Here is an 11,721-nt window from a genome sequence, read left to right as displayed (position 1 = left end):
AGCACACCCCACACCAGGGTATACCAGGAGAACACGCCCCACACCAGGGTATACCAGGAGAACACGACCCACACCAGGGTATACCAGGAGAACACGCCCCACACCAGGGTATACCAGGAGAACATGCCCCACACCAGGGTATACCAGGAGAGCATGCCCCACACCAGGGTATACCAGGAGAACATGCCCCACACCAGGGTATACCAGGAGAACATGCCCCACACCAGGGTATACCAGGAGAGCATGCCCCACACCAGGGTATACCAGGAGAACATGCCCCACACCAGGGTATACCAGGAGAACATGCCCCACACCAGGGTATACCAGGTGAACATGCCCCACACCAGGGTATACCAGGAGAACATGCCCCACACCAGGGTATACCAGGAGAACATGCCCCACACCAGGGTATACCAGGAGAGCATGCCCCACACCAGGGTATACCAGGAGAACATGCCCCACACCAGGGTATATCAGGAGAACATGCCCCACACCAGGGTATACCAGGAGAACATGCCCCACACCAGGGTATACCAGGAGAACATGCCCCACACCAGGGTATACCAGGAGAACATGCCCCACACCAGGGTATACCAGGAGAACATGCCCCACACCAGGGTATACCAGGAGAACATGCCCCACACCAGGGTATACCAGGAGAACATGCCCCACACCAGGGTATATGAAGCAGTTAGGCATTGTTCATTGTTATATATTATTTAGATTGTTTAGGCCATCAGATTCCTCAACAAAACAAATGCTGCTTTTCTGTGTTATTAAAGACAGAAAAGTATTGAAGCCCAAATTATGGTTAATTAGTTTTAATATCTGTCCTTTGCTGCTATGTGTAGTCCTCTATAATTTTGCCTTTTTTTGTCATAAGTAAACTGTGATTGCATTACATCAAAAAATATCCTGACAATATTCTTTTTGTCTTCCAGTCAGTAATTTTTTTTAATATATTGTAATGACTATACTTTCAAAGTTTATGTCAGTGCTGCCAAAAGTTATTTTCTGTTCACCGTTGCAGAAAGATATAGAGGAATGCTCTTTTGGATATATTCAGAACACACTGTGCTGTTTACTGCTTTGTTTTATTATTAGTTTTAATAAAATGTAAAATCCCATCTGTTGCTGTAGATCAATCCTAGGCAATTATTATTTTTTATTTTATTAAAGATTAAAAGCAAACGAAATCTTACCTGCTGTTCACTTGTGCATCGGTCTCATGTGTGCAGTTGTGAAAGAAACACATAGCGAACATGGATTTTCTTCAGAAAATAAAAGATAAGTGTAGTAGGAAAGGTCTGTTTACAAGGCGTGCACCGTCTGGCCCTTCCTAGGTCATTCCACCTCGAGAAATTTAATGTTTCCTGTCATTAACCAACCAGCTGCTCCCAGAATGACAGCCAGAAACACGAAATAACCTAGGAAGATCAACACTAACAGACCACCTGGAAGTATGTCATGTCAACTGATTACCCAGATATTAGATCTGTTAATAAGGGTGTCAGTACTAGCAGAACTCCCTGATAGCAGGGCGGGACTAGCAGCCAAAATCACCTACTGTACACACATTCAGAACAAACCAGGGAAAGCACTTTCTCCATTACAATATATACACATTTCCAGTTGTGAAAACCCTTCATGTTAAAAGTACCTGATGCAGTGAGAAAACTGCTTCATGCTGTATGTTTTCAGAAATTTTCCCCACCAATCCCTGTATCTTTTGTAAAACAATATATTTGATGACGTTCTTCTTCACTGTATTTACTCTGTTTACTCCACTGTTGACTCAGTGAGTCTGCTTGTGTGCAAGCCAGCCTAAAACATAGCAGTCTAAATCAATTCTATAAATATATTGTAGCCAGTAGATTGCTCCTGAAAAATAGGTATAGCCTGGTGGTTATACCCATTGATTATTATTATTATTATTATTATTATTATTATTATTATTATTATTATTATTATTCTCTTAACTCAAACAATCATGTACTGTATGTCAGAGAAACTCTTAAAAGATGATTCACCATTTCTCCACGGCGATGGTCTTCCAATCCTCAGATCAATAAACGGTCTCGGTTCCCATGACAGTGGCTCGCCTGGCGCTGCCCCCCTCAGGTTCAGTGCTGTATCCAGTCGTGTAGATAGAGGCGTCGCAGTGCATGCTGGGTCTGTCTGTGAGTTCTGCACTGATCACTTAAAGAGTGAATGGACCTGGCGGTGGCAATCTGAACGGGGCAAGCAGATCACACCGCGCTTCCCACAGCAACATCTCGGGCAACCCTTCGATTACTTCAGTTCTGTTTTCTTTTGGGGTTTCCTTGTAGCCGGACCAGCCGAATCAGGGCGATGCTAGCGCTTCCCGAAGATAGATCTTGTGAGATTTACAGCATATCAAGTTATCTGCACTGTGGCACTGCTAGCAGCGTACCTGAACAGGTAAGAATGGGATTACTGTGTGGGGGTTTATATATAATAGAAAACAACAGTGATATCAATTAACAGCAAAGTGTCCTACCTACGGGGTTAGATCATTCATGCACATGACTAGTATTGCGTATTTGTAGCATTAAGTCTTTTGATGAAACCTGCAGATAATGTAAAGAAGCATAAAAGTCTACGGCTTTTGTTACATTTTAGTTTCTTATTTATGAGTAAGCAGGGTTTGCTTTTGTTATCTACTTTCTTTTCTTGCAGTGTCGGTCAAGGTATTCTGCCGTAGCCTGTGTAAAATGTTCGTTTAAGAAGAAAACAAAAGACTTAATTATGCAAGCGTCTGAGTCACAGCACCAAGCGTTTTGACAAGTATGTCAACGCGCTGTAGAAACCCAATCGTTTTTTTTTTTTTCCTGAAAGATACTATTGTTTAAAAAGTTTCAATCATTGCACAGCACCGGAGAGAATAGGCGCATACAGCCCTTATCTATTCAGAACTTTTAAACAACTGACAATTCCAAAGACGCATATTCAATAAGCTAACTAAAAAAATAAACTGAAACGATGTGTCTCAAGAGTACTTCTGCATGTTATGGTGTCCTTTAAACCGATTGTAAAGGCATTGCATTACAATTAAATCGCCTGATTGTATAGCATTACTTAAAATAGTTTTATTTTAAAGTTGATTTCAAATCACAGTTCAAACATTCACAAGGATATGGCCTGATGCTGTAGTGTAGAGCTTTAACTAGTATTGATAGTATTGTCTTATATTTATTTAAAAAGAAATAATGAAATAAACACATAACACCATTAATTATAGTGATGTGTTCTTTTTTATTTCATACTTTTTTATTATTAAACAATGTTGTAAAAGTTAGAGTCCTATCCATGGGCTATATCGGAGACATCTTAATGTGTCAGCCCAGCAGTGTGATTCCAGTGCATGGCACAGCAATAACTCCAGCCCTGCAGTGTGATTCCAGTGCATGGCACAGCAATAACTCCAGACCTGCAGTGTGATTCCAGTGCATGGCACAGCAATAACTCCAGCCCTGCAGTGTGATTCCAGTGCATGGCACAGCAATAACTCCAGCCATGCAGTGTGATTCCAGTGCATGGCACAGCAATAACTCCAGCCCTGCAGTGTGATTCCAGTGCATGGCACAGCAATAACTCCAGCCCTGCAGTGTGATTCCAGTGCATGGCACAGCAATAACTCCAGCCCTGCAGTGTGATTCCATTGCATGGCACAGCAATAACTCCAGCCCTGCAGTGTGATTCCAGTGCATGGCACAGCAATAACTCCAGCCCTGCAGTGTGATTCCAGTGCATGGCACAGCAATAACTCCAGCCCTGCAGTGTGATTCCAGTGCATGGCACAGCAATAACTCCAGCCCTGCAGTGTGATTCCATTGCATGGCACAGCAATAACTCCAGCCCTGCAGTGTGATTCCAGTGCATGGCACAGCAATAACTCCAGCCCTGCAGTGTGATTCCAGTGCATGGCACAGCAATAACTCCAGACCTGCAGTGTGATTCCAGTGCATGGCACAGCAATAACTCCAGCCCTGCAGTGTGATTCCAGTGCATGGCACAGCAATAACTCCAGACCTGCAGTGTGATTGAGGAGGTGGTGGGATGGCTAGGCTTCCCCCTTCACCAATATTCACAGTCCTTATTTGGACGCTGGGATGAGCCTCACACCTTTATTTTCCATTGCGCTCGCCCGCCTGTACTCTACGAAGATATAACTTCTATATCTTAGTATTTTGATTGAGTGTTGAGTTTTGAAGTTACGGATGGGTTAACAAATCAATCAGTCCCACAGTTCAATTCAGTCTAGAGGTCAGTAAAAGTATTTTCTAGGGTATTCAGTAGCAGTATTCTCTGGGTCAGAACACAGCACCTATCCACTTGACTGTTTGAAGACAAGCATATCATAATTGTACTGTAAAATGTATTCTACAGTAATCAGATGTCTCATTTTTATGTTTTTAAATCATATGTTTTAAAGTTGTGTGTGTCTTGTATTGATCCTCCAGACTACCCTCTGCCCTAATTTTCATGAAGTGCAAAGTTAGTGAAGTTCCCTAATTGTAACAGATACGGAAGCAGTTCAGTTGAGTTTTTTCCTTCTGTTCTTCTAACTTTCACCTGCTTTTTAAAAAACGTTGTCTCGCGGGAAGTTTTAATACTCTGTCAATGTATCAACCCTGCATGCCTTTCTATATTTCAGACCTATCATATTGCAGGACTTCATAAAGAAGGCTCGAGGGCCGCTCGCCCGCGGTCCCCCCCCTCCGTCGCTCAGTCAGCGCACGGAGGCTGCCAGTGCCCACCGGAGTGCTGCTTCCTCAGACTGGCCGGGAAAAAACTGCCCTGGAAAAGATGGCTTCCTGGAACCCTGCCTGTAGTCCCTGTGACTGCTGCTGTAATCATCCTAGCCCTGTGTTACTGTTTGTGTAAGTTTGGATTGCTGAGCAGTTAAATACCCAGACTGCTTGTCTCGCTGTTTGAAAACATTTACAGAGAATTGGAGGCTGTTGCCTGAGTGTGGCAGTAAATTGTAATTGTTCCTTTTCTCTAGCTCCGGCCACCTCTGTTTTCTACCTGGGTGGAAGTGTGGAGATCGCTAACATGTCCTTCAGCAGTGAGCTGGCAGAGCCCACATCCACGCAGTTCCTCCTTCAAGCCACAGCAGTTGAAAACGATGTAAGTACCTTGCACTGCCTTCTGCTTCTTCTTCTCTTTACAACAGCAGCACAACGAGCTTCTGACAACGCATTTTAAGTGCAACAGCTCTTTCTTTTGCCCTCTTTTTTATTTACTTTAAATGTAAAGACTACATCGTAATCTGATCTGAGCAACTTTGGTATTTGCCCCTTTTTCCTTGAGGCAACACAACTAGGACAGCCCGCAGGGAGTTCGAGTTTCAGGGCACAGTACAAGACCCAGGCGTTTTAAACTCTTTCACTGCAGCATTTTGGACATTAATAGATGAGATCATTCCCTGAAATAACCACCGTGTGCAGCCTGGGAGTTTGCTGCACGACTGCAGCTGATTCAATCTGCCTCCCCTTTAAGAAGAGATGGGCCCTAGTCACAAAGCTTTCAGTGCATGAGCAATCTAAACAAGGGTTTCTTTAAGAGCAGGCTGAAAACCAAACTGTATTTTATTCATAAAGCTTTGGGCAACCACCTTCTTTAAATATATACTGTGTGTTATACGAGGTACAGTGTGATAGGAATGAAAAGAACGGTTGATTTGGGTTTGTTTGATTTTAATGATTGCTTTGAAATGGTTTTAAATCTAAAACAATGCAAGTGCAGGCGTGTTTAGATTTGAAATGTCACTTAGGACTTTTCTTGGGGGGGGGTGGGTAGACTTTTCACATAAATTATCAATGATATCAAAGCTTTTTCAATGACAGTATGATAAAACATGTGGGTGGTATTGTATTTGTATTGCTTTCTAGTTATTTGAACAGTATGCTTCAGTGCATGTCTATCTATTGTATCCTAGTATAACCTGGGTGCTATTGTAGCTGTAAATGCAGCAACAAGAATGAGTAAGAAAGAACTTTAGATTCAGGAATAAAAGGATAACTGTGCATTAGCTATGATCTTAATACATATGAAAGCTTTTTTAATGTGTACTTGTGTCCATGATCAAAGCAATACTCATGACACAACTACAGATATGGCCAAATGTTTTTCATCACCCTCTATATAGAATTAACTCATTTAGCATCATAAAGTTGAATGAAACCTGCTGAATAATGTTATGTTAACATATTGAGTTACATACCGCTTTGTAGTGTTCCGTATACTTAACAAAAAACTAACAAAAATTGATAAATGTGACGTTTTGAAATCTAACGTGAAATACTGTAGTACAGTTATGGCTTCTGGAAGACATCATTTTAAATCAAATACAGCGAACACTTCCAGTCGAACCAGCATTGCAGTGTTCACTGTTCTTTTTTGTTCGTGATCGGTTTTAATTGAGTCCTGATTTCTATGCCAGCATGCTTCTTTTTTTTTTTTTTGGTTGAAGGCAGGATTAAAGAGGATAGGACAGGACACCTCTGTTACTCAGAACATATCACAACAGAACTGATCTCCAGTGTTAAAGCAGCTTTTTATCTACCCAGTCTAAGCTGTTAATGACCCCATGGAAAACTTGAAAATGTCATGTCAGCGCACAAAGTGAGCCCTAACAGAACAAAAGGCAAATGAATGGATTTGAATCAATACCTGGAGTTAAATATCTTCCTTTTCTTTCCTTTCTGCATGTGCCAATTCCGGGCAGTTCTCAAAGCTATATGAGTCCTCTGCCTGGGGAGCATATCACTTGAAATCTGTGGTGACTGCGTTTAGGTAAGTACACTTTCAAAATAGTTTTCTAACACTATGTTGAGGCAAGCTTTCCCAAGGTGTTTCATTTTCAAGCATCACTTCCGACTTTAAACCAAATGTATTTATATGCTACAAACAATACCGGAATCTGCCTAATATAAATATCACAAAAAAAAAAAAAATGTAGTGTGCAAAATCTATTGGAAATGCACATGTTGCCATATTGCGGTTGAAGATTCCAAGGAACGATATTTAACCATCTTGAGAATGGAAAGGTCAATTGCAGTAGCTGGGGTGCTGTTAGGACACACGCATTTTGTTTGCTTGTTGGGATGCTGAGTTGCAGAGTAATGGTTTGGGGGTGAGGCAGTTTTCATGGGGACACCACAAGCTGGGAATCAGTATCGCAAATTACAAAGATGTGTGAATAATGGCAAGTGCGTGAGGTGCGCTTCTGTTGTGGTTCTTTCAGTCCATTCCAATCCAGGACCTTAATTACTGAAATGCACACCTAGGTTCAATTAAACAATTAAAGATCTGGCTGAATCAATTCAATAATGAAGGACATGGTTTGAACCAAGGTCCGGGACTGGAATGGGTTGAGGGAGTCTCCGGTGAGTGCCACTGCTTTGAGGGGTCTTCATGATCACACAAGATTGACAAAAATGGATGATCTCCAAGCGATCCACAGAAAATAAATACTTTATGGTTTGTGCGAATTACGAGACAGAAATCGCTCCTTTTAGAACACTGATTGGAAAGGAAACCATTCCCAGACTCGGTGACGTCAATGCCGGATTATATACCCACAGTCATGGAGGGGACCACATTCATATCATCCTTCCCTCTTTCCACTTGGACAGTAGAACAAGTTCATGGTTCTCTTTTCAGAGTTTACTAGGACGTGTGTGTGGCGTTAAAGTTTGCCTGTGTACACTGGCCTGTTGCAGCTAAGATTGGTTGGAAAGCGTTTCTCAGGCAGCGAGCTCAGTTAAAGGTCTAGGACGCTGGGTGCCGGTTTCCAGCTCTAATGTCAACTCATTTACGACTACCTGTTTAAGACCAGCCAGCCTTCGCAGAGCCAGACAGAAGGGAGTTTGCTGTAATTTGGCACTGCAGGTGCTTTAGTTTGTAAAATCAAGCTTTGTTAATGCCTCCTCATTGGTCCTTGGAGACTCGGACAAAGACTGATGACACAAAAGCGTTCTGTTCTCTGGCAGTGGCAGGTATAGGGTGTAGGTCCTGTGTATTAGTTGATGCCGGTGTGGTGCTTCTGATGTTAATTTGGCCATTGTGAAGGGCTGCAGGACTGTCCAAGGACACTGTGATCAGTTTCAGCTGCTTTCATTTTGAACTGAAAGAGAAGCATGGGATCTCTGTGTTTAACCTCTTCACTGCCAAGCCAACAGTGTGTTATTGGATATTAAGGTGACACTTACTTTAAAAAGTGCTTCTAGGTAATGAAATCATTCTCTAAATCTTACCTGTTGCGCACTCCCATTCGCTGTGTAGGTCTCGCTCATGTAGTTTTGAAAGCTGCACACTGTAGCAGACAATTACTTGCAGGAAGGATTTGTTACCATGCCAGGTTCAAGGAAGCTGCTTTCAGGTAGAGATGCATACGGTTCTTTGGTCATTTCACCAGGAAATGACCTTAGAAGTGCAAGAGGAACAGACGACTGTATCACATGATCTGAAACAGAGCTGCAGAGCGGGCATGCAAGCTGGGAGATTTCTTTTTACCTAGTTTGCAGAATTGGCAGTCAGTGCAGTATCAGTGGAGCGTACCTTTCCACCCCCGCCCCTCCTCCCCCCCCCCCCCCCCGGAATGCCTGCACGTGCTGGCTCCCCCAGGGATGTTCGTGCACAGTTGTATATTTTAAACTCTGCCAACAGAAAGCTGCCAGCAGACAATCCCGTTGCATAAACTTGCTATTCTTGGCCCTCGAGTGGCACACCTTGCTACGAGTTCACCAAGTGGGCTTGAGCTGACAGTGCCTCCCTGCTGGCTGAAAACCACTGCGGCTGGCTCAGCAATGTCAGCCACGCCGATGCAGTGCAGCGTAGCAATACGAACAATGACCAGCAACGCAGAGTGGACCCGCTCCTACCCAAGCACAAGCACTCGCGGTAACGAGGGCACAGGAATCAGGGGGACTTGCGTGAACTCCAGTCTCTGATCGGCTGGGCTAATGAACTTCATTAAACACAGTTTAACATGGAATAATCAGTTTGTGATTGGTGGTGTGAAGAATCTTGGGAACTCAAGCTTCTATATATTAATGTTTAGAAGTCGCTGTGACCACTGCACTAGCCAGTCTACAGTATCTGTTAACCCTCTCCGGCTGAATAATACACTGTCATGTAAGAAATACAAGGTATAGTGACTTTAACAGAGGTGACCAAATCTTGCAGCAAAATCTGATTCCAGTCCAGTTTTTATTCCAACCCGGCCCTAAGTATTCAGTTTCAATATGCATTGGATTTCGGTGTCCCTGGAGTAGCTATTTAAGGAGTGAATGCAACAAAAACATGGAATAGAATTGGATTGGATTTTGATTCCATCCCTGATTTAAGGTTAGGTTAAAGGTCTGGGTTAAAATTGTGGTTTAAGGTTAGGGTTCTGCGTCGCTGCTTCTAGCCGCGTGGATGTTCCTGAGACTGTGGGATTTGAATGCATTTCCCTAGCTTGCATAATTGAACAGGGTTTGTTTTTGACAGCGAAGGAGAAGAAGGAGGAGTGAGAGCCTTTTACTGGAGTAAGTTCTCTGCTCCGGCTGGCATTGCACAGCAGATCAAAAAGGACAGACCCTCCAACCTGCGACGAGTCAGTGGCACAAAACCTTACATGAATTTCAGTCCCCGCGAGGAGGTGTACTCCTTAGATGAGGACCTCGACACAGTTGAATTGTTTGGTGAGATCGCAGTTTGTCTCTGTTTTTATACATTTTGTGTTTTGTGTTGCTTCATCGCCTGACTCTCTGTACCTCTTCTTTTCCAGCTTCAGACTCTGAGGAGTATGATCTCGGAGTGAAATCAGGTAAAATAAATCACCCAAACAAAGAGCAAAATATAAAATGGCAATTGGGTTTCCAAGGTAACTAAACCAAAGTATATTTCACATTATTAAAGGTTGATATTTTGATGTGTTATGGCTGATTTGATGTGTTTTGTGTGTTCTGTAAATGCATTGATCTTGTTCACTCATAGTTATAATATTAATAACACACTTGTATGTGCGGTACAGAGTCATGTTATGAAATTCTAACCTATGTTATTATCATGAGATATATAATCTGGTGGACTGATCGATTGATCATTTGAACATGAATCCCATCTAGCATAAGTTGTATTAGTCTGTGTGTAAATTAACACCTGAAGTATTGAAATTGTTAAAGTTCAGAATGATTTGTATTTAGTATTTTCTTTATTTAATTGTAATCAATTCATTGAAAAAGCTAACAGATGTGATTGGTCTTTTATGTATTTGTGGTTATTTAATTAATCAAAAGTTTACTGTTTTGCAATATTTGATATCGGTGGAATACACAATAGTAAAGGAAGCTTTAAAATGTATTGTAAATCATGCATTGGAAGAATGTTTTAGAACAGGACCTCGTGGGATGACTCAACACTAAATATCAAAGCCCTGTTGTTTTATAGCAATATCATTTGACCTTTACGCTAAATATGGTAATAACCGGACCCTGACGCTGACCAGTCCCAAGAAGCCCTATTACCAGTGGAGGCTGCGGGTCCCTTCGGGGCACGTGGTGCGACTGGTTATCCTGACCCTACACGGGGCATCTCCTGGAAACTGTGGAGCCCACAAACTCTCTGCCTACGACTTCTTATTACCTCTGCAGAACAAGATCATTGCAAGGTAGGGAGTGTACAAGAGCAGGGATGTACCCCTTCATGGAACCATTGGTTAATTGAGTCAGCCGCATATTGCAAACGTTAATTGCGTTCTCTTTGCTGGCCATCCGACACCAAACCTAACTTTTTATTGAATCAGCTGTTCAAAACGTACAGGCACGGACACATTAAGAGGCTTTGACTGTATCCGCATAAAAGGTTTGACTTGATCACCCTGTACCCTGATAAGCCACAGCTAGGTTAATTAGAGCATTTTACAGCACCGGGGTATCCCCCTGGATTGCATGAACTCCCTATCCGGGATTGTGCCGGGATTACCCATAAAAATAAGTGGTTGACACCATCCAAGGTAATGCCCCAGTGCTGTAAAATGCTCAACAAAAATCCAACTGTGGCTCATAGGCTGACCAAATTAACCCCGAAGCCTCATTCAAATTCAAATCAGATAAGCATGGCTAAAGAGAATATTATTATTATTATTATTATTTTATTTTTTGGCGTGATTTGTTTTTTGTTTGCTTGGCTGTCGGTTGGAGGTTTGAATAGGCATTACAATGAATTCACGACTTCATCCTCCTTATTTGAACCGTATTGAGCGCAAGTCCAGCTGGTCCCTCTTTAGTTGCTTTATTTCATTGCAATGTTATTTACTTGTGCCAGGTGGTGTGGGCTTCCGGTGACATGGACCCCTCCCGTGATTAAACTAACTTCCTCTGGTAATGTGATGCTCGTCACCTTCTCTTTCAACAGACAGAGGGAAAGTGCTCTGTTCAAGGCATATTTCCAAGCTGTCCCCAAAATAGGTATGTATTAGAGGGGGGGGGGGGGGGTCTTACAGTTTCACAGCCCTAGTGGTCATTTCTAAAACCACCTTACTGCAGGAATGTAGCTTTTAGGAGTCTTTTCAGTAGCAGACCCCGTGGTTGAAAATAGACATCTGTTAATGTCATGTTGCTTTCTTATCCTCGACTGGATCCACTATTCTGAATGGAGAGACGGTTACCCTGCATGTACCCCATTGGCTTCATGATCATATTATGA

At 42.5% G+C, this 11,721-nt stretch overlaps 1 protein-coding gene across 1 annotated transcript in view; it reads left to right on the top strand.

Annotated features, from left to right (window-relative positions):
* The first annotated feature begins 2,122 nt into the window (after window positions 1–2,122).
* The window catches only part of LOC117405382 (uncharacterized), a 35,384-nt gene continuing 25,785 nt past the window's right edge, over window positions 2,123–11,721 (top strand). Inside the window, exons 1-8 of the mRNA XM_059030559.1 lie at window positions 2,123–2,442; window positions 4,679–4,904; window positions 5,030–5,154; window positions 6,755–6,822; window positions 9,523–9,716; window positions 9,803–9,898; window positions 10,465–10,684; window positions 11,341–11,483. Of these exons, the coding sequence (XP_058886542.1) occupies window positions 2,353–2,442; window positions 4,679–4,904; window positions 5,030–5,154; window positions 6,755–6,822; window positions 9,523–9,716; window positions 9,803–9,898; window positions 10,465–10,684; window positions 11,341–11,483 (1,162 nt within the window). The 5' untranslated portion in view covers window positions 2,123–2,352. The remainder of the gene's footprint in view (window positions 2,443–4,678; window positions 4,905–5,029; window positions 5,155–6,754; window positions 6,823–9,522; window positions 9,717–9,802; window positions 9,899–10,464; window positions 10,685–11,340; window positions 11,484–11,721) is intronic.

Source organism: Acipenser ruthenus, chromosome 9, assembly GCF_902713425.1.
Source record: "Acipenser ruthenus chromosome 9, fAciRut3.2 maternal haplotype, whole genome shotgun sequence".
NCBI classification, from domain to species: Eukaryota; Metazoa; Chordata; class Actinopteri; order Acipenseriformes; family Acipenseridae; genus Acipenser; species Acipenser ruthenus.
This window is presented reverse-complemented; position numbering and strand designations above follow the sequence as displayed.